The following is a 23527-nucleotide window of genomic DNA, read 5'->3' as shown; positions in this document are numbered from 1 at the left end:
CATTCATACCCCACACACACACTAACACATTCATACCCCACACACACACTAACACAAAACACACACACTAACACACTCACACTCACACTCACACTCACACTCACACTCACACTCACACTCACACTAACACATTCATACCCCACACACACTAACACACACACACACATTCATACCCCACACACACACACACACACACACACTAACACATTCATACCCCACACACACACACACACTAACACATTCATACCCCACACACACACACACACACACACATTCATACCCCACACACACACACACACACACACACACACTAACACATTCATACCCCACACACACACACACACACACACACACACATTCATACCCCACACACACACACACACACACTAACACATTCATACCCCACACACACACACACACACACACACTAACACATTCATACCCCACACACACACACTAACACATTCATACCCCACACACACACACACACACACACACTAACACATTCATACCCCACACACACTAACACAAAACACTACTTTTCCTTTTCCTTTTCCTTTTCCTTTTCGCACACCATGCACTGAGAATAAAGCAGCAGAAGACATTTTTCCTCCTAATGTTTTACTGACATTGATTGATTGATTGACAGGTCTGTGTTGGAAGGTCGAGTAAAATCCCAGAGGTTTAAATGCGATGTTGTGCAACTCGCACACATTCTCTCTCTGCGTCTCAAACACACACACACACAGTAAAAAAAGGCACGGGCGAGCTGTCGGGAGTCGTTCGTGAAGTGAGAAAATGGCATATACAAAAATAACCTCTAGAATACAATTTACAAAAAGCATCATCAATACAATCTCCAGCCCGCGGCGTCTCGTGAAGCGGCGATACGCGCCGGCTGACGAACGCAAAGAAACGGAGAGAAAAGAAAACACAGCCCTGAAAACGTTTGTTCTAACAGGAGGGCAAATAACTTACAGTTGAGGTACACCAGACGCTTTCATGCACAGACGTCTCACATCGCATTAATATATTCAGTGATAGTACATTTGCATCATCATCATTTACGGCTCGCCCTGTGAACTCCGGCCCGCGTCGTCGGATCCCAGTCTAAACTATTGCAGAAGAACGGGTCCAGCCACGCAGCAGGAGTAAGGCAGGTTCTGATCCCGGAGAGACGCTCAGCACCAGCGCAGTGAGTCCATGGCAGCGAGGTGCATCATGGGAGATTATCTTTGTAGCTTTACTGATTGTGTTAGAGAAGAGGCGCCGTCCGTCTACAGTGGCACATGTAGAAGAAAGAGGAGCGTGGAGTGTGGAGCTGATGGGTGCCGTGGTCACGTCCACTCCGACGGAGGCTCCCGGGGGCCTTTGGGATGCGAGCAGCGGCTGCCGAATCCTGCGGCACAGAGACGCTTGAGAGAAACTCACAGATCGTAACGGAAGAGCTCTGGTCTGCTCTGGTCACTCACCGATCTCCGTCTCTGCTCTGCTGTCCTTCAGAGGAGAATCTGGAGCCTTTCCGTTCTTCTGCTCGGCATCTAGACAAACAAAACGAGTCTGGCATCACCGCTAAACAAATGCACACCTTTGCCTTCAGGCTTCTATTTCATCACGTTACGGGAGTGACTCTGGTACAGCTGGAGACTCGGAGCGGCTGCTAACGGCTAACAAAAGCACATTAACATTCAAAGAAAGCGGAGAGTTCAAACACAATGCACTGAAATGCTGCAAGTGAATTCAAATATTTTTCGGAACAATAATAATAATGTTCATTATAATAATAAAAATCATATCTTTGTGTAAACAGTAAAGAATTAACCGAGCAGCCGGCGGCGTCTGTGTCACAAACCCACACTGACATTAAATGTGATGTTAAAAAAGAACAATTAAATGCTGTTACCATGTTAATGCTACACGCATATATTAATATTGTAAATAACGCACCTCACGCTGGTTTCTAGTACTGCGCAAACTCAGGTCAGAGATGACGGGTGAAAGTGGGACACCGAGAGATTCAGTAAAAATAGAAGTCTGCAGGAAGTGCTGATGAACAGGAAGTGTTTGTGGCTGATAATATGATGTGGTTTAGTGTGGCGGCAGCTCTAAGGCCCGGGTAAACGTCTCGTGTGAACGGACGAGATCGACACGCGCAGCGCCACCTAGTGCACTCGCCGTGTCTCAACATTCACCGCTGCACACGGACACTTCTGATGGAGACTGCGTGACGTACCGGTCTTTGGAGGACTAGCAGGAGCTTGTGTGTCTGCAGACGCCTGTGAAGGGAAGAGACAGGCGTTAAAGCTCTCGTTCTCAGTCGCTTGCAGCAGAAACAGAGTCATTCTCACCTGTGATGACGGCTCGTCTGAAGACGCTTCGGCCGGCGGCGGCTTCACATCTGCGGGGTCTGAATGAACACGAGGGAAACGTTACAGGAAGTTCAGACACACATGAGAACGAGCAGCTCTCTGACGACACACTATCACCTCACTAACGAAACAGACCAGTTTAACGACTGAGCCTTTAATGAGCCATCAGTGATCAATGCTCTTCAAACTCACACACACACACACACACACACACACCAGCTACTGAGATTCATCATTAACACAGCTGCACTAAAACAACCGGGCATGCTGGGAAACAAGCCTTATATCTACATACTTATTGAAAAGCATTCGGTCAAAACCACTTTTTGTCATTTATATTTCAGAACAATCACTTCAGTCGCTGCGAGGCGTAACAGAGGGCTGAGGTTCACTGTGTGTGTGTGTGTGTGTGTGTGTGTGTCTGTCATGAAACTGATGTTCACCAAGAGCAACCAGACGAAATTAGCACACAATAAACCGAAGTAAATCGTCATTGTCTGGATTCTGTGCGCAGTGGAACAGGATCCCGCTCGACTACAGAAGCAGGAAGAGCCACGCTGTGCTTCGTCTCAGAGCCGCTGCTGTCCTCGTGTGGCTGGACACAGTAAAGACGCACCTGTGGCCATTAGGAAGGACTCAGCGGTTCGCTCGGGAACAGGCGGGGGCCAATCTTCACTGTCGTCACAGTCTGGGGCAAAAAGAGCACCGTTACCAACCAGAGCTCTCACACACACACACACACCGCTGAACGCAGCATCAACACCTGACACGAGCCCGGACCCCCGATCATCACACTACCATCATGCCTTCAGCCCCACAAACCTACTGAGAGCCCTAGACAGGCAGCATTAGCACATTAGCACAGCTCAGAGGCAGAAAACAAGCTGCATTTGATCAGGTGACACGCACACACGCATGCACACACACACACATATATATTAGGGCCGGGACAATAAGTCGATGCAGAATCAATTCCTGGATCGCTGGTCCCGTGATTAGTAGTAAATCGCCATCACCTGCTTTCAGATGGAGCGGCATTAACTACACCGAGCCGTAGTTCACTGACAAGCTACACAATATCGCGTTCATAATCGCAGGCGATTCGTCCTCCATCAATGGCTGTGCCCATATGTTGTGGATTATTTATGTAGAATTCAGCACAGATAGCCTACGTCTTCTAAAGAAACCAATCTCAGTTTACAACAACTAATTGAGTTATGAAACCAAGAAATATGTTGTCCAGATATAACGATGCGTGTTTCGTAACTTAAACAGAAGCCCATAAACGATAATTAAAAATAAGTTTGATCATCTTAATCGAGTTATATTCTCCGTGAATCGTGCATTTAAGTTGATTGAATGTCATTATACTTTGAACAAGAACGGGAGATTAAAATCACAATATACAATAATAATATTAAAAATAAAATTAACTCAGTCCGAGTATTCCTCAGGCAGTAACTTGAGCCGCGCGCGTGCGGACGCGAGTATAAACCAGGCTTTAACTGTCATGCTATCAGCTTCCACACGCCGCACAAACACTTGAAAATGCACACATTTAATATCGACATTATAACCTACGTTTAATAGAGAGCGGCCCCCCCCCGGCACGGCTGTTTCTGGAGCATGCAGCGCTATCTGCTGTTCAAAACTAAGCTCAGAATTGACTCCAGAGGAATCGCGATGCATTCAGAAAATCTCAGAATCGATTCTGCATCGATTTCTGTCCCAGCCCTAACATATATACGGCCAGATCAGCGGACAGAACTTAAAGGGACTGAAAGAAAAATGGGGAAAGGTGCTTCTGTTCCGAGAGAACCGTGGATTACACAGGCGTCCACTTCCTAAAGACCGGACTCAAAGCGACACGGACCCGTCACAGTGACGCTCAAATCACTTCCTGCTCGCATGTGCCAATCATTTCTGATCAAATGAGAGTCAAGCGACTCGAAGGAAGGGAGAGCTGGGAAAGGCAGCAGACGGAGGAGCGGCGCGAGTGTGTGTGTGTGTGTGTGTGTGTGTGTGTGTGTAAGTACGTACTTGATGAGGTGTGTGTGGTGAGGCTCTGGCCGGCGATGGACATCGGTGTGACCCTGCGGGGGGTGTGATCGCTCTGCTGCGCCGCTGAAGCCGTGCTGCTTATCGAGGAGAGAGCGTCCGGGAAGTCGGAGTGCAGCGGGTTGGTGAAGCTCAGCGCCGTCCGGCCGGGCGAGCGGTCAGGGCTGGGCTCGGACTGACCCTTCTCCTCCCTCAGCGGCAGGTGGTTGGGTCGCGGAGGCTCGGCGCTCTCCTCACACATGGAGCTGGTGTTGGAGCGCTTGAAGGCGTGCGAGCGCTGCAGTGCGCTGTTCCCCTCGAAGCTGCGAGGCCCCTCCTGCAGCGGAACCTTCTTGATCTCGATGCTCAGCTTGCGCTCCAGCCGGCGCTCCAGCCCGTCCTGCCCCGGTTTGCTGTAGTTCTCGTTGAGGTCGGGGTTCTGGTCCGACGCCAGCACGTGCAGGATGGGTTTGGGATGGTAGCGGTCGTTGTCCTGCCGTGCGTTTGTGACCGTAGGGAAGGCCGAGGGCGGAGACGGCGTGAGGATGGGCGGAACGGGGCGCGGCTCTGGAGGCTGGAGAATCTCCTCCTTCACGTCGCCCTCGGCCTGATTACTGAGAGAGAACAGAGAAAACATGATTACTGAGAGACAAGAAGCATGAGATGCACCTCCACAGAGTCATTCAGGACACCTGTTTGTGTGGAAAACACAGCAGATGACATGAAATACGCGTGTGTCCCTGCAGCACAGAAGCAGTCATAAGCAGCAGCTATATTTGTAGCAATAGCCAACAATACATTGTATGGGTCAAAATGATCCATTTTTCTTTTATTCCAAAAATCATCAGGATATTAAGTAAAGATCATGTTCCATGAAGATATTTTGTAAGTTTCCTACCGTAAATATATCAAAACTTAATTTTTGATTAGTAATATGCATTGCTAAGAACTTCATTTGGAAAACTTTAAAGATGATTTTCTCAATATTTTGATTTTTTTGCACCCTCAGATTCCAGATTTTCAGATTTATTGTCCTAACCTAAAAAACCACACATCAATGGAAAGCTTATTACACACTTATGACTGGTTTTGTGGTCCAGGGTCACATTCTCTAAATACTAATACTCCAATACTACATATGTGGCCTGTGCTGGCAAAAAGAGTGTGAATGTGCACTGGATCATTTTCAGCTACACGCAAAAAAAAGTGAAAAAAGTCAATTTTAGTCAAATTTGAAGTTTTCACAAAAATGAATTCATTAAGGCCTCATCTAGAGATCCCAGTGCTCCAAATAGTAATTAAACATCTAAAATTATCTTTATAATGTACGTTTTCGCGCTGACTGTCATCGGAAGCACACAATCACAATAAATATACACTGAATTACAATATTTAAATATTCACGCAATCATAATCTGTTGTGTCTTAAGTGAACGTTTGGGGAACTGCTGGGGAAAAACATCTGATGTGTAACATTATATTAGATCTGTGCATCACAACAGGTCTTAATATATACAGGCCGTCTGTCGCATTAATGTTAATCTAACGATTAAAGAAAAGAGGGAATCACTCGCTGCTCTTGATTGAACTGCTTTTGTAGTTTTAATAATCAGTTTATTTGTGATGAACACACTAAAGGGATTCTTACATTTGATTATTTGTTTTTCTTGTTTGAATGCTTTTGTTTAGATGTAAAATGAAAAAGGTAACGCATCATTTGTTTCTTATATTTGTATAGTTTTTTTTTTGCATCTGTTATTATTTAGAATAACAAAAGAAAATAAAAAACAGCTATATTGTGATTATTAATATAGTAATTAATTAGAAAAGAACTGGAGGAAAAGATGTAACGTTGCTGGGGATTTTGCTTTGGAACCTTCAGAAAACAAATTAGATTTTCCTCAGAATTAACTCTATCGACTTCAAACGGGCGTAGATACATAATTTTGAAGGTCTTTTAATGGAGAATTTGAAAATAAAAATAATTCAGTTTTGAAAATACCAGGGCTCTGAACCGGTTCAAGGACCGGAAATGAAAACCGGAAATGAACGAAAGTTTGACTAGAACAGAACCAGAACCAGAACCCAAATCAAATGTTATAGTTCCGAACAGAATCAAAAATTTGAAATGGCCATTAACCGGTTAATAACGTTATTTTATGGTTCCATATAATATTTGAAATTTGCTGTCAACCAATCAGGAATTCAGATAGTACGGCCTGCGCTGACGCGTCCAGCGAGTGAAATGCCGCGCGCTCAGCCGTGAGCTCTTCAGGGGAGTCACAACGGCAAACACCGGCGTAGTTTATCCGAGGATAGATGGATTCAACAGATCTTACGCACCTGCAGCGCTTCTGTGAACGCAGAAAACAGAACAAAACTACAGGCTTACATAAAAAGAAATATATATCATACGCTAAATATATTTCACTTCAATCACTGAAAGATTAAGGAAACGAAAGAAAAAACAACGTAGAGCTAGGCCTACGGTTCATTGTGACACGTTCCAAAGTTCTCGGAAAGGAAAACGAGATGCCAGAAATGAGTTTTATTTGTTTTGCAAAAGCTTGACAGTTTTGAATGATATCTTGCATCTGTATAACCAACCAGCGCTCGTGCCGGCGCCTCACGCGCACAAAGACAACTTATTTTTGCGACACTGCAGCCTGTTCATTATCAAAATGAAATACAGTTAAAGAAACGTATAATAAGTTACAGTGCTGCGTTGTCCAATCGGTTGCGTTCAGCGTGACCCCCGCCTCGCTGTGCTGATATAAGCTAGCCGAGGATGATGTTTTACGTCGATGAAAGCACAAAGCCTATAATAAATAATATTTTAGCATCCAGATACGTCGCGAATGTGGAAACATTTGGATTCGTGCCGAATGAGAGAGGCATCAGTTTCACCTTTAATTTGTTTTTGGATTGACGTTTTTATAAGTACGTCAACCGGATCCTTAAGTTTAGAGGATTTGTTGTGGAGAGAAACTAATAACTGTGTTTATAATGTTTGTAAACATTTTGATTTACCGGCATTTTAGCCTATACATCATTTCTGAATGTAGCCTAATAAAGTGCGACGCGACTTAGCCTGTGTTTTTCCTCAAAACACAATTTTATACAAGTAGCGTTTAAAAAAAACTAAACACTTTCATGTCTTTAAAGCATTAATACATTTTTTTTCTTTTGTTTAGTAGCCTACATTTAGGCAAATCTAGAAAAGATGATGCTGGCTGTGAATAAGCGCAGCGGCTTAAGATACCATCTCTTTCTTTTTCTTTTTGTGTAAAGAAAACACTATTATTATTATTAGGCTATTATCATTATTATTATTATACAATTAAAAAATAAATAAAAAAAACAAAAAAAAACCCATTAACCGTTATTTTTTCTACTCGAACCGGTCTCGGAAGGGTAATAATACAGAGGAACACAGGAACAGAGATGTTAAAATATCGATTCTGCTCGGAGTGAACCGACTGACTTTTTTGTTTTGTTTGTTTTCAAGCCCTGGAAAATATGCTTAATAACGTGAATCAGTTTGTCAGCACAGGTCATATATACTCTCTAAATTCTAAAATAAGATTGCACTGATAAACATGTACACGCTATGAAACTAGTACGTTTCTTTATTCGGTGCGGTTGGAGGTTTGAGGTTGATGAGACTCTGGAGGCGTGTACTGAGGGGGCGGAGTCTTACCTGCGGATGCGGGGCGGTTTGGGAGGGGGCGTGTCCCATCTCTCCTCATCTGAATTCTGACCGGGTTTTTCCGGGCTGCCCTCTTCCTGCAGTGTGTGTGTGTGTGTGTGTGTGTGTGTGTGTGTCAGAACAAAGACAAACCAAACACGTGAATGTAAAACACTGGAACTTCTACATTACAAACAGATAAGTGAAAATAGAGGAGAAAAAGGACAGAATGAAGATATTACAGCCTCAAACTGACACTTACAGTCCTGTGTGTGTGTGTGTGTGTGTGTGTATTTTTGTGACAAATGTGTATAATGACGAGGGTATGGCAGGTATTACAAGGAGGTGGTGACTTTTCAGGACATTACTCCATGTCCCCACTTTTCAAAACGCTTATAAATCACACAGAATGGAGTGTATTGAAAATCTGAAATAGCAGACAGTCTCCTGTAAGGGGTAGGTTTAGGTGTAGGGTTGGTGTAGGACAATAGCACATACAGTAAGTACAGTATAAAAACCATTACACCTATGGAGAGTCCCCACTTTTCACAGAAACAAACATGTGTGTGTGTGTGTGTGTGTGCGCAGTCAGACTGCTTTGTGTCAGTATATCAGGCTTTTCAAACAGGAAGTAAAGCATCATTGTTTCTATTGTTCATTGTTCAAATTCTCTCAACTGCCATTCCTGCCTTTCTAGAAGAGATCTAATCCAGGCAGCTCATCGTGTGCGTGTGTGTGTGTGTGTGTGTGTGTGTGTGTGTGTGGTCTTACCATCCCGTCTGTGAGCTCAGAGTTTGTTGGACTCTCCAAAAGCTTCAGCTGTTTCTCAAAGAGCTGTGCAATCGCTCGATGAACCAGCTCGTACTGCTCCTGACACACAGAGACACAGGAGGCTAGTGAATCAACCCTGCTCTGGTTTGTAATGCGTGTTATTCTGCTACAGAGTCTATAGTGTGTGTTTTGTGTGGTTTACTTTGGTCTGAACTGCTGAATGCCGCTGTGTCCTCATCTCCTGAATCAGCTGGAAAACGTTAAAATCTTCAGGAATTCTCTGCAAAATGACACACAATGATGCCAGTCCTTCAGTGGTTAGACTGTGTGTGTGTGTGTGAGAGCGTGTGTGTGTGTGTGCGCGCGAGTGTGTGTTACCCCAGCTTTCAGGAGGTTCCACGTGTAGTCGATTGCACAGATGGCTCCTGTGCGTCCACAGCCAGCACTGTCAACACACACAGCACACATATGCAGTCAGAACACACGCTAACATCAGACACGTTACCCAGTCATTTCCTATGAACCAGTAAACATGTTGAACCATCAGAAAGCCCTGCAGCATCACTGGTGTCCCCTGTCCTCCATCACACAGCATTAAACCTCTTCCTCAGTCTTGCCTTTTTGCACATTTCTCCATGATGCATCTGTACAGTAACGGCCAGCGGACACATACACACCTCGTTTCTCTGCATCTTCCACACTGACCCTCTTTATCATGAGCTGTTCTCATATCCATAATAATGGTCTAATCTCACTGTGAATCTAATTCCACAGCACACCAACACAAACACGGCACAAGTGCTGAGGCTCGTGCTAAATGAACACCCATAAACCCCAGACTGAACCTGAACCTCAGCGGTGATGATTGGCCATCAAGATAAAGCCAGAGAACGTCAGCGCTAGCGTTCAGTTGTGCTGCTAACACGTCATGATTGTCGAGGCTCACGGGACTGAAGAGCAGACGTGAGGTCAGGATGAGCAGATCTCATACCTGCAGTGGACACAGATGGGAACGTCGTCGTGCTCCTGATACTCCCTCATCAGAGCGATCATGTCCAGTATGGAATCGAAGGATGATGGGACGTCGTGATCGGGCCAGTTCACGTAATGGAACTGCGTCACTCGCCGGGTTTCCTGACGGACCAGAGAGAAACAGACTGATGTTAAAAACCGTCCTGCTGCAACAGACAGACAGACAGAAATAAAGACTCACATGATCAAACTCCACTGTGAGCGTGCGGATGAAATAATCCGTCCGCGGCTGCTCAGACTCCTGAAAAAAACAAGCCCATATCAGACACTCTGAATACAGCTGAAGAGTTCTGAGGTTAGTCAAGTACAGCTGTTATTTACTTATTCAGATCTGCTTGATGCATTTGATACAGTTTGTGTTTTCTGTGACGCGAGTAAAGAGCAGTGGCACACAAATCTGCAAACATGAATCATGAACGGACATAACAGGGACTAAATCTGTCAACAAACAAACAAACAAAAGATTCGTATTTGCACATTTTCAACCATAACCTGGCCATAAACAGGACCAATGAAAGGCTGAGATATACTGGAGTAAAACTAGAGTAAATCTGCTGAAACTAAAGAGAAAACAGATTCTTCTTATTCCCACATTTACCCCCCGGTTTCAGAGACACGGCTTAAGCGTAGTTCAGACTAAAATGTAGGTCTGAGCTGTTTCAACTGAAAGAAACTTGCACTGTAGGATCTTAAATATATCAGTGCCTTTCTAGGGGTGGGCGATATGACCAAAATCTTATCACGATATGAGTAATGTCATATCACGATAACGATATATCTCACTATATAGTTACTTTTTTCTTTTAAAAAGGTTTTTATAATATTATTAAAATCTTTAATAACATAGAATTTTCATAATCCTTGTCACCAATGTCAATATCAAACTAATACAAGCCTAAAAAGAGACGACAAAAAAAAAAATTAAAAAAAAAGAAGCCGAGCCAAGCTCACTGTAGATAAATAAACAGTCAGTGATGAAATAAGGATAAGAAACTAATTGCAAGCAATAGGACAAAAACTACAATAAATAAGAAACGCTACATACATTGTTTAAATTAATTCGTCTTCACTGTGTTAATTATATCTATCTATCTAGATAGAATTAACATGTATTATGTTTATATATATATATATATATATACACACACAGTGAGGAAAATAAGTATTTGAACACCCTGCTATTTTGCAAGTTCTCCCACTTAGAAATCATGGAGGGTCTGAAATTGTCATCGTGGGTGCATGTCCACTGTGAGAGACATAATCTAAAAAAAAAATCCAGAAATCACAATGTATGATTTTTAACTATTTATTTGTATGATACAGCTGCAAATAAGTATTTGAACACCTGTCTATCAGCTAGAATTCTGACCCTCAAAGACCTGTTAGTCTGCCTTTAAAATGTCCACCTCCACTCCATTTATTATCCTAAATTAGATGCACCTGTTTGAGGTCGTTAGATGCATAAAGACACCTGTCCACCCCATACAATCAGTAAGAATCCAACTACTAACATGGCCAAGACCAAAGAGCTGTCCAAAGACACTAGAGACAAAATTGTATACCTCCACAAGGCTGGAAAGGGCTACGGGAAATTGCCAAGCAGCTTGGTGAAAAAGGTCCACTGTTGGAGCAATCATTAGAAAATGGAAGAAGCTAAACATGACTGTCAATCTCCCTCGGACTGGGGCTCCATGCGAGATCTCACCTCGTGGGGTCTCAATGATCCTAAGAAAGGTGAGAAATCAGCCCAGAACTACACGGGAGGAGCTGGTCAATGACCTGAAAAGAGCTGGGACCACCGCTTCCAAGGTTACTGTTGGTAATACACCAAGACGTCATGGTTTGAAATCATGCATGGCACGGAAGGTTCCCCTGCTTAAACCAGCACATGTCCAGCCCGACTTAAGTTTGCCAATGACCATTTGGATGATCCAGAGGAGTCATGGGAGAAAGTCATGTGGTCAGATGAGACCAAAACAGAACTTTTGGTCATAATTCCACTAAACGTGTTTGGAGGAAGAAGAATGATGAGTACCATCCCAAGAACACCATCCCTACTGTGAAGCATGGGGTGGTAGCATCATGCTTTGGGGTGTTTTTCTGCACATGGGACAGGGCGACTGCACTGTATTAAGGAGAGGATGACCGGGGCCATGTATTGCGAGATTTTGGGGAACAACCTCCTTCCCTCAGTTAGAGCATTGAAGATGGGTCGAGGCTGGGTCTTCCAACATGACAATGACCAAGCACACAGCCAGGATAACCAAGGAGTGGCTCTGTAAGAAGCATATCAAGGTTCTGGCGTGGCCTAGCCAGTCTCCAGACCTAAACCCAATAGAGAATCTTTGGAGGGAGCTCAAAGCCAGAAACCTGACTGATCTAGAGAAGATCTGTGTGGAGGAGTGGGCCAAAATCCCTCCTGCAGTGTGTGCAAACCTGGTGAAAAACTACAGGAAACGTTTGACCTCTGTAATTGCAAACAAAGGCTACTGTACCAAATATTAACATTGATTTTCTCAGGTGTTCAAATACTTATTTGCAGCTGTATCATACAAATAAATAGTTAAAAAATCATACATTGTGATTTCTGGATTTTTTTGCATCTCAGACAAATATTGTCCAACAAACCATACATCAATGGAAAGATTATTTATTCAGGTGATGTATAAATCTCAATTTTGAAAAATTGACACTTAAGACTGGTTTTCTGGTCAGGGTCACATATATACAAATTATTATTATTTTTTAATTTCTTCTTCTTAAAGTTACAAAGTTGATTTAGTCAAGAGCAGTGAGAGATTTTCTATCACTGTTTGATTAATATGAATGGCAGACAGGCCAAATGTTGGACAGCTTCCCCTTTAAGACCGAAAGTCTGGATCCAATATACTGTTACATATGGGTTTTCTCTTTCAGCTGTTTCCTCTCTCTTAAGACCTAAATCACTGTGTTTATGAGGATACTTGCAAAGACGGGGATTCTGACGCATACAAGTGTGTTTATGTAATCGTTCAAAGCCAATAAAGCGGCAAAAAATGTGCGCTCCTCTTACATAGAAACGAAGACGGCGCACACATATAGCTCTGTTGTTTGTGTTTCAACGGCTTAAAATCGGTTGTTTTAAAACTGCAGTGCTTAAAAACACGTGTCCATACTACAGATGTAGTCCCTCGTTTAGGAACAAGTCATATCGCACAGCCCTACTCAAGATGCACACTGGTGATGTTTTTTCTAAGGCACATTTATCAAAAGATTACTTAAATGTCCTAATTGAACTATGGCCTAATCCTGGCTTAGACTAAGCCCTGTGAGTGAAACAAGTTCTTTAGACCATGTTTGAAGAGGTCTAATTCAGTGCACTTCAGCTGTTCACACAGTCATCTGCTTCACTTGTGACTGAGAACAATCCGATTTAAGTCACATCGAGTTTCAGTGTGAACACGCTTCACATCCCATCATGAACAATAACGTCTGTCGTCACGGCCGCAGGCTCAACGTGCTTCTCTCGAGCTCATGTGACGAGAGAGAGTGGTGCATGCTGGGAAGTGTACCAGTGACTCACACAGGAGATCTTGAAGGGGCCGAAGGTCACATGCTCATCTCCAAACAGCGGGAAGTAACGCTCACACTTTTTCTGCAGAGGAAAGCGAGCGAAGAATGCGTTTGAGTCTGTGAGGCGAAGCTTTTACGACTAAAGCACAGAATCAACATTGAAATCACTCTTACCCGCCCCATCTCAAACTCTCGACACGCCATCACGATGACCTGCGCAACAGAAGTCATGTGTCATTTACAAGAACACACACACACACACACTCGCACACACTCACTGCAGTCTCTCTGTGGCAGCAGATTCACTCACCGTGACCTTGTACTCCCAGATCATCCTCCAGAAGTCCAGCACGGTGTTGGGCAGCGGCCCCTGAGTGGCGATGTAGGCCTCCGGCCTGCCAATGCCCTGAACACACACACACACACAGGATCAGATCTGACCTAACACACGGCTTACAGTCCTGACAGAATCAGACTGTTTAAATGAGACTCTAGTTGACGGTTTACTGTGTGTCACAGCAAGAAGACAGAAGAAACACTTGAGTTCAAGAGTCAAGAAGCCAACAGTCCAGCGTGAGTTTTGGGGAGTGTAATTATGATCTCACTGATATGCGTGTGATATACACAGACACACACAGGCTCTACAGAGACAGGAAAGGCCACAGAAAAGCACAGGAAGTCTTCAGTACCTTGATGAAGTTTGCATTGATGTAGTCAGTGTCCTGGTTGGATGTTTTTAACGTCACCTTCACACGACTGTGGTCGACTGACGAGCAAGAGAAAGACACCATGTCAGCAGATACACAAATACTCACACTTCATCATGAACAAACATCAGTCACATGGCCTCTGGTGCTCTCAGGCCCTTCATTCATAACTAATACTTCAATCACATGACAGGATGGGCTAGCGTGAGTGTTAGGTTAGTGCTGGATGTGTCATTTACTCACATGGCAGAATGTCTTTATATCGGTTTTTCTTCACGTTTTCCTCCTGCTCTCCAACATTAGTGGGGTAGATCTTCTCTGTTCTATATTTGGTTGATAATCGACGTAATCTCTGTAAAAGACACACAGAAACAGCCTTAAGAGCAGAGAAAGATCACATTTAGACAGACAGTCGCATCAGAAATACATCCAACAAACAGCTAAAGTCATTCAGATCTCTACGTCCCTGCAGCTCTGATTCCACCTGACACACACACACACACACACACACACACACACACACACGTATTCAGATTACCTCACGACATTTATTTCACTTATTTCATCACACTCTACGTGACTTTCGTGGGATGGAATACCTTTGAATGAATTAACTCATGTTATAAGGTGAATCATAACACAGGCGATCAGGTCACGTGATCCTCTATGTGCTTTCAGTGAACACAAACCGCTTTAGACGGCGTTCACACCTGCGTTTAGTGCTGGTCAGTGACGGAGGGTAATGTCAGACTCTTGTTCTGCTGGCTGTGCAGATAACGTGCTTATATCTGCAGTACGACCCATAATGCTTTAGCACCAGACATCCATCGACTGCAGGAGGAACGTGTGCAAACAGAGCAGATGAGGAGGAGCTTCTGACCTCAGATCAGCTGCAGGTTTGGACCATCAGTTCTTTATTAGTCTATGTGACAACACCATGTTTCTGAATGTGAAAGTATGTGTTATTGTGTGTTCATTTACATCAGAACAGTGACCACACACTTTGTTACACTACATGAGGGCAGATATGAAGGTTTGGAGAGCACTGATGTACAGCTGCTTCATCTGGATGTTGGTGTGAAAGTCTCGAGCTACAACAGATATTCGTACCAAGCAGATTTATTCCTGCCAATAAACTACTAGTTGACTTGTGCGACACGTTCAAACATCACGTCTGTGTCTTTCTCCTCCTCCATGTGGCTCATCAAACACAGGAAGCTGTGTGTGTGTGTGTGTGTGTGTGTGTGTGTGTGTGTGGGCTGTAATACTTCCTTTCCTGCCAGTGTTGGGGAGGAACAATGGCCGACATGACACAGTTCTGCTGCGCTCTCCTCTCATTGGTCCATTTCCTGGTCCACCCCGTCAGAGCCAACGCCCACGTCGCTGACAGACACGTCTCACACACACACACACACACACACACACACACACACTTTTTCTAAATGAGCCTGTCTCTGACTTCTATTGACCTAACGTCTATAACGACTACAGACAGACTCTAAAAGAAAACTGTAAAAACATGTTTTCTTTAAGGACGTCTCTAAAGGAAGTGTGTCTCACTCGAGACACTCTGGAGACCATCTTCATCAAATCTATAGCACATCTCACCTAAAACACATACACACACGCAAACAAACCACTTCCAACTTCACGATTTCTTGGGGCACATGTTCTTCTGCACATTTGAACTTGGGACTGAAAGTTCATGAGAAGAGTGAGATGGAGAGAAGGTCAGGCTGATCGCTGACCAGTGACTGTGTTCATCTTCAAGTGCCATCATGACAGACATCACTAAACCCTCAGTCCTGCCACAACTAACCCACCCGCCCTCTCTCTCGTCTCAGTGTTTGATCTGCTGTGATGTTCACACAAACTGAAGTGCAGTGACTGGTGACCTCTGACCTCACACTGAGCCTGATGAAGGTCAGTTCACACACAGACCAGTGAAGGTGTTTATGTGACCGAGTAAGCATCCTGAACCTGTGATGCTCTGCTGAAGCGTGATGTGTTCGGTCCTCTCTCTCCGATGTCATGTACTCTTGTGACACACGGATCCGTTTGGAAAGAGTCTGAAAGTTTTTCTGTCACTGGTCATCAGACGTGTAAATCAGCACCTTAAGAGTGTGTGTGTGTGTGTGTGTGTGTGTGTGTGTGTGTGTGAGAGAGAGAGAGAGAGAGAGTGTGAGAGACCACAGGAAACACCTGACCATAGAGAAATCCACCACTTCTGAAGACCTGCGGCCAATTCAGAGCACAAGACCATTTACCACACACAGACACAGACAGCGCGAAAAATAAAATCTACAAATTAACTAAAAAAAAATAAAAAAAATAAATATATATATATATTTCAGAACAGATTCAAGATTTTTATATTTTAAAGTTTAACCAGTCAGCTTAAAAACCAGAACATGATTCTCTTTGAACTGTCTGGTTAAAGAAAGTTCTGTTGGAAGTGCAGTAGTTCAACATGGTGCAAACCAGGGCTCTGAACCGGTTCAAGGACCAGAAATGAAAACCGGAAATGAACGAAAGTTTGACTAGAACAGAACCAGAACCAGAAACCAAATCAAATGTTATAGTTCCGAACAGAATCAAAAATTTGAAATGGCCATTAACCGGTTAATAACGTTATTTTATGGTTCCATATAATATTTGAAATTTGCTGTCAACCAATCAGGAATTCAGATAGTACGGCCTGCGCTGACGCGTCCAGCGAGTGAAATGCCGCGCGCTCAGCCGTGAGCTCTTCAGGGGAGTCACAACGGCAAACACCGCGTAGTTTATCCGAGGATAGATGGATTCAACAGATCTTACGCACCTGCAGCGCTTCTGTGAACGCAGAAAACAGAACAAAACTACAGGCTTACATAAAAAGAAATATATATCATACGCTAAATATATTTCACTTCAATCACTGAAAGATTAAGGAAACGAAAGAAAAAACAACGTAGAGCTAGGCCTACGGTTCATTGTGACACGTTCCAAAGTTCTCGGAAAGGAAAACGAGATGCCAGAAATGAGTTTTATTTGTTTTGCAAAAGCTTGACAGTTTTGAATGATATCTTGCATCTGTATAACCAACCAGCGCTCGTGCGGCGCCTCACGCGCACAAAGACAACTTATTTTTGCGACACTGCAGCCTGTTCATTATCAAAATGAAATACAGTTAAAGAAACGTATAATAAGTTACAGTGCTGCGTTGTCCAATCGGTTGCGTTCAGCGTGACCCCCGCCTCGCTGTGCTGATATAAGCTAGCCGAGGATGATGTTTTACGTCGATGAAAGCACAAAGCCTATAATAAATAATATTTTAGCATCCAGATACGTCGCGAATGTGGAAACATTTGGATTCGTGCCGAATGAGAGAGGCATCAGTTTCACCTTTAATTTGTTTTTGGATTGACGTTTTTATAAGTACGTCAACCGGATCCTTAAGTTTAGAGGATTTGTTGTGGAGAGAAACTAATAACTGTGTTTATAATGTTTGTAAACATTTTGATTTACCGGCATTTTAGCCTATACATCATTTCTGAATGTAGCCTAATAAAGTGCGACGCGACTTAGCCTGTGTTTTTCCCACAAAACACAATTTTATACAAGTAGCGTTTAAAAAAAACTAAACACTTTCATGTCTTTAAAGCATTAATACATTTTTTTTCTTTTGTTTAGTAGCCTACATTTAGGCAAATCTAGAAAAGATGATGCTGGCTGTGAATAAGCGCAGCGGCTTAAGATACCATCTCTTTCTTTTTCTTTTTGTGTAAAGAAAACACTATTATTATTATTAGGCTATTATCATTATTATTATTATACAATTAAAAAATAAATAAAAAAAACAAAAAAAAACCCATTAACCGTTATTTTTTCTACTCGAACCGGTCTCGGAAGGGTAATAATACAGAGGAACACAGGAACAGAGATGTTAAAATATCGATTCTGCTCGGAGTGAACCGACTGACTTTTTTTTTTTGTTTTCAAGCCCTGGTGCAAACCATGGTTTTAACAAATTAAATATCAGAAAAGATGTGCGAAATATGAAGGCAAATATTGTAACATCAGTATCGTAATTAAACATATCCTGTCTGTTCAAAAATAACAAAATTTGAAAAATGCGAAATATTTTTAGCCAGAATGTAGACATTCAGGTTTCGAGGTCAACTCAAAGTGTCAAGATGATCCAATCTCAAAATGACTGACAGTAGAACCACAGAGACTCACATCTGCTGCTAGCACTGCTGGATTAGCAACATGTCTGACTGTAAAGTTTGCTAATGGTTTTATTCAAAACCATGATTCACTATTCAAAAAAAAATTTAATCGTGGCAAACAACACACACTCACAGAGACACACACAAATATACGAAAGCTCCCATGAAAGTGACAATACAGCAAAATCACACACGAATAGAGAACGTAACGTCACTACCTTCGTGAGGACATACATTCACACAAAGCAATCTCCAGCTCCTGACCCTAACCTTCAGAACTAAGTGCCTCACCCAAACCCTTCCCCTAACCCTACCCTTTACCCAATTACAACCTGACCCCTGAAACCAAGTCTTGACCCTCAAACTGGCCTTTAAAGGGGTCCCAGAAAGTGAGGACCGGCCAAAATGTCCTCACTTTACAAGACTGTCCTCACTCCGATGGTCTAAAACTCAAACCGGCCCTCACAAAGACACACACACACGAATAGAGAACGTAACACACACAGAGTCATTAATGAACACAGGAAAACAGGACAGAGGGATGAACACACACTCGTTTCTCACTGGAAGTATTTTTACACAAAACAGGATGTGGATGTCAAGGTCAGAAGCCACACACACACACACACACACACACACACACACACACACATCTGCTGTGTTTTAATGGGACGGTGACGTTCACAGTAATCACAATCCCATCCCAGCAGTCTTCACTACAAGTATAGGCTACTTCATTTTCTGCATTCTAAGTACACTACGCTGACTGTGAGCATGGATGCACACTATCTAGTAGACATTCCTTTATAAGCGCTCAAATCATTCTTACATATAAAGTGTGTTGTATGTGGACGGTGAGCGGGACTGATGACGAACACTGCGTCACACAGACGACCAGGAGACGAACACAGACGAGGGAAGTGAACATCCAGCTCCAGTATTTGAGTGTCAGTAACAGGAAATGCAGAACAACACACACACACACACACACACACACACACACAGCTGTGACTCCATGAGGAGGGTTCATTCAGGAGAAAGCCTCACTGGCTTCCCATAATCCCCTGCATCAGACAGAGGTCGAGCAATATGTCGCCCACATAAAGACATGAAATAATCCTCACAACGCAAATAAAGCAAATCCAAGCACACGCTAAAATGTGCAATAAGACGCTTACGAGTCCCTAGATCACACACAAGACTATTGTTACATCACTTCCTGTAAGGGCTTCTGGGAATTTCAGAGAATTTCAGAGCTTTACTGGACTGACTTTTATCCTCGTAAGCTCCAGAAAACACACAGAATTAAATCAGAGCAGCAGAAACAAACAAGCACAGGAGGAATGCAGTGTGTGTGTGTGTGTGTGTGGACACTGTGTGACAGAACCAGACACACACACACGAGCCCCTGACCTCTGACTGACTCTCAAACACATCAGATTACCCACAACACACTGCTGCAGATCAGAAAGCAACAGCAGAGCATCTCACAGCCTTCCATCAGCTGAGAGTGTGACCAACTAACAAACACACTGATCACAGCTGACCTTCATCGGTCGGAGTCATCGTCACAGACACAGATGAAGAGAAGCAGAAACAAACGAGAGACGGATGAGTGAACTCCTCCATCACGAGCAACAGAAGCACAAACATCTGCAACAGCTGTCAGACTCCTCTCTCTCTCATCCCTCACAACATCAACACTGAAGAGCATGATCACACACACACACACACACAACACTGAAGAGCATGAGGATCACACACACACACACACACACACACACACAACACTGAAGAGCATGAGGATCACACACACACACAACACTGAAGAGCATGAGGATCACACACACACACAACACTGAAGAGCATGAGGATCACACACACACACACACACAACACTGAAGAGCATGAGGATCACACACACACACACAACACTGAAGAGCATGAGGATCACACACACACACCACTGAAGAGCATGAGGATCACACACACACACACACCACTGAAGAGCATGATCACACACACACACACACAACACTGAAGAGCATGAGGATCACACACACACACACACACAACACTGAAGAGCATGAGGATCACACACACACAACACTGAAGAGCATGAGGATCACACACACACACACACACACACAACACTGAAGAGCATGAGGATCACACACACACAACACTGAAGAGCATGAGGATCACACACACACACTGAAGAGCATGAGGATCACACACACACACACAACACTGAAGAGCATGAGGATCACACACACACACACACACACAACACTGAAGAGCATGAGGATCACACACACACAACACTGAAGAGCATGAGGATCACACACACACACACACACACACACACACACACCACAACACTGAAGAGCATGAGGATCACACACACACACACCACTGAAGAGCATGAGGATCACACACACACACCACTGAAGAGCATGAGGATCACACACACACACAACACTGAAGAGCATGAGGATCACACACACAACACTGAAGAGCATGAGGATCACACACACACACACACCCAACAACACTGGAGCATGAGGATCACACACACACACACACACACCCAACAACACTGGAGCATGAGGATCACACACACACACACACCCAACAACACTGGAGCATGAGGATCACACACACACACACACACAACAACACTGGAGCATGAGGATCACACACACACACACAACACTGAAGAGCATGAGAATCACACACACACACACACACACAACACTGAAGAGCATGAGAATCACACACACACACACACACACACACACACACACACACACACACACACACACACTGAAGAGCATGAGGATCACACACACACACACACACACACACACACACAACACTGAAGAGCATGAGGATCACACACACACAACACTGCTGTTAACCTACTCGTCACGTCAAAATAAGTGAAATCAAGCGACAAGAAGCTTCAGTGTGTGTGTGTGTTTGTTTGTGTGTGTGTTTTGAGATGTTTCAGGATGTTTTCATGTTTATTTGCACACAGTGTTTCTATCACAACAATTAATGTAACAATAACATTGACAAACAACAACAGCACTGACTGAACACGAGAAACATCTGGAGACAATGTGTCTATCTCAACATGTACCTGTGTGTGTGTGTGTGTGTGAGAGAGAGAGAGAGAGAGAGAGAGAGAGTATGCCAGTATGTGTGTGAGTTTTTGTGTGTGTGTGAGTGAGTTCATATGTATGTGTGTGTGAGTGTGTGAGTGAGAGAGAGTGTGTGTGAGTGTGTGTGAGAGAGAGAGAGAGTGAGTATGTGTGTGTGTTTTTGTGTTTGTGCGTTCATATGTGTGTGTGTGTGTGTGTGAGTGTGTGAGTGAGAGAGAAAGTGTATGTGTGAGTGAGTTCATATGTGTGAGTGTGAGAGAGAGAGAGAGCGAGGGTGTGTGTATTTGTGAGTGTAAGTGCGTTTGTGTGTGTGAGTGATTGTGTGTGTGTAAGACTGAGTGATTTTGTGTGTTTGTGAGTGTGTGTGTGTGTGTGTGTGTGTGTGTGTGTGTGTGTGTGTGTGTGTGTGTGTCTGTCTAAGACTGTGAGGTGATTGTGTGTGTGTGTGTGTGTAAGACTGTGAGGGTGATTGTGTGTGTGTGTGTGTGTGTGTGTGTGTAATACTGTGAGGGTGATTGTGTGTGTGTGTGTCTAAGACTGTGAGGTGATTGTGTGTGTGTGTGTGTGTGTGTGTGTATGTGTGTGTGTGTGTAAGACTGTGAGGGTGATTGTGTGTGTGTGTGTGTGTGTGTCTGTCTAATACTGTGAGGGTGATTGTGTGTGTGTGTGTGTGTGTGTGTGTGTGTGTGTGTGTGTGTGTGTGTGTGTGAGGGTGATTGTGTGTGTGTGTGTGTGTGTGTGTGTGATTGTGTGTGTGTGTGTGTGTGTGTGTGTGTGTGTGTAAGACTGTGAGGGTGATTGTGTGTGTGTGTGTGTGTGTGTGTGTGTGTAAGACTGTGAGGGTGATTGTGTGTGTGTGTGTGTGTGTGTGTGTGTGTGTGTGTGTCTAAGACTGTGAGGGTGATTGTGTGTGTGTGTGTGTGTGTGTCTAAGACTGTGAGGTGATTGTGTGTGTGTGTGTGTGTGTGTGTGTGTGTGTGTCTAAGACTGTGAGGGTGATTGTGTGTGTGTGTGTGTGTGTGTGTAATACTGTGAGGGTGATTGTGTGTGTGTGTGTGTGTGTGTGTGTGTGTGTGTGTAAGACTGTGAGGGTGATTGTGTGTGTGTGTTATGGTGTGTGTGTGTGTGTGTTTGTGTAATACTGTGAGGGTGATTGTGTGTGTGTGTTATGGTGTGTGTGTGTGTGTGTGTGTGTGTGTGTAATACTGTGAGGGTGATTGTGTGTGTGTGTGTGTAAGACTGTGAGGGTGATTGTGTGTGTGTGTGTGTGTGTGTGTGTGTTATGTGTGTGTGTGTGTTATTTCATCACTCAGTGAGTTTGTAACGTTAGTTCTGTTCTCACCATGAAGTCCGAGCTGAAGTTATCTTCTCCTTTCTGCTCGCCGCTTCTCAAGGCTTCAATGAAGCTCTTCAGGATATTCACCTGCTCCATCCTGACGGGACGTTTCATTCATCCACGAAGCAAAAGAATAAATAAATATAAATATGTCCAGGAAAATAGTCTTTTGAGCGATTATTCCAACATTTTATGGCCCCATGATCCTCTCCGTCCCCGCGACGAAACGGCACAAAGAGCGCGGACAGGAGCGGCGCGCGTCGCGCTGAGGAGCCGATATATATCCTCCGTTATAAATCACTTTTAACTTCAGTCAGAAATCACTTTTAATAATGAAATAAACAGCGCGCCCCTCCCTGCGGCTGCCACATTCACACTGCACACGACCGGACCGCCCAAACGCCGCTGCCGCGATCCCGCCCCCGCCGCTCCGCTGCCTGTGATTGGACAGAGACGCAGAGTTCTGCAACGCTGATTGGGCGAATCCTCACTTCAATCAAAGACGCGCTCCGATTCCGTTTTCCTGACTGTCAGGTCTGACTGTCAATCACTGCGTCCTACGAGCTCATCTCTGATTGGCTGAATATGCTCCCGCCCACTTCCCTGAGCCAGGTTAGACCCGCCTCTTCCGCGCTGACATACGGGGTATTTAACAGC

The 23527-nt window shown here is 44.0% G+C and overlaps 1 protein-coding gene across 2 annotated transcripts; it reads right to left on the bottom strand.

The window, feature by feature from the left end:
• Positions 1-606: 606 nt before the first annotated feature.
• On the bottom strand, positions 607-23296 carry ptpn12 (protein tyrosine phosphatase non-receptor type 12). 2 transcript variants are annotated; one of them, XM_058773227.1, is made up of 18 exons: positions 22877-23296; positions 14400-14508; positions 14139-14215; positions 13760-13855; positions 13624-13662; positions 13460-13531; positions 10079-10138; positions 9857-9999; positions 9244-9310; positions 9068-9145; positions 8866-8964; positions 8107-8192; positions 4410-5020; positions 2986-3057; positions 2349-2407; positions 2234-2276; positions 1473-1541; positions 607-1399 (listed from the first exon to the last, which is right to left on the bottom strand). In XM_058773227.1, exons 1-18 carry the CDS (start codon positions 22982-22984, stop codon positions 1338-1340), a joined length of 1950 nt encoding a protein of 649 aa, XP_058629210.1. In that variant the 5' UTR covers positions 22985-23296; the 3' UTR covers positions 607-1337. The 2 variants fall into 2 exon arrangements, with proteins under 2 accessions (XP_058629210.1, XP_058629211.1); XM_058773228.1 differs by lacking the exon at positions 2986-3057 and having other exon boundaries at positions 22877-23295.
• Between the last annotated feature and the right edge of the window lie 231 nt (positions 23297-23527).

The sequence above is a fragment of the Onychostoma macrolepis genome, chromosome 04 (assembly GCF_012432095.1).
Source record: "Onychostoma macrolepis isolate SWU-2019 chromosome 04, ASM1243209v1, whole genome shotgun sequence".
Taxonomy (NCBI): Eukaryota; Metazoa; Chordata; class Actinopteri; order Cypriniformes; family Cyprinidae; genus Onychostoma; species Onychostoma macrolepis.
Note: the sequence above shows the minus strand (reverse complement) of the source record. Positions and strands in the feature narration are given on the sequence as shown.

What these genes read in the sequence shown, in the direction of transcription:
- ptpn12 (XM_058773227.1), bottom strand. Translation starts at nt 22,984, where the DNA reads ATGAAACGTCCCGTCAGGATGGAGCAGGTGAATATCCTGAAGAGCTTC. An exon ending in CCCATCTGTGTCCACTGCAG is followed by an intron (nt 9,311 to 9,856) that starts GTATGAGATCTG and finishes GTGTGTTGACAG; the next exon opens with TGCTGGCTGTGGACGCACAG. An exon ending in CAGACGAGCCGTCATCACAG is followed by an intron (nt 2,277 to 2,348) that starts GTGAGAATGACT and finishes TTCCCTTCACAG; the next exon opens with GCGTCTGCAGACACACAAGC.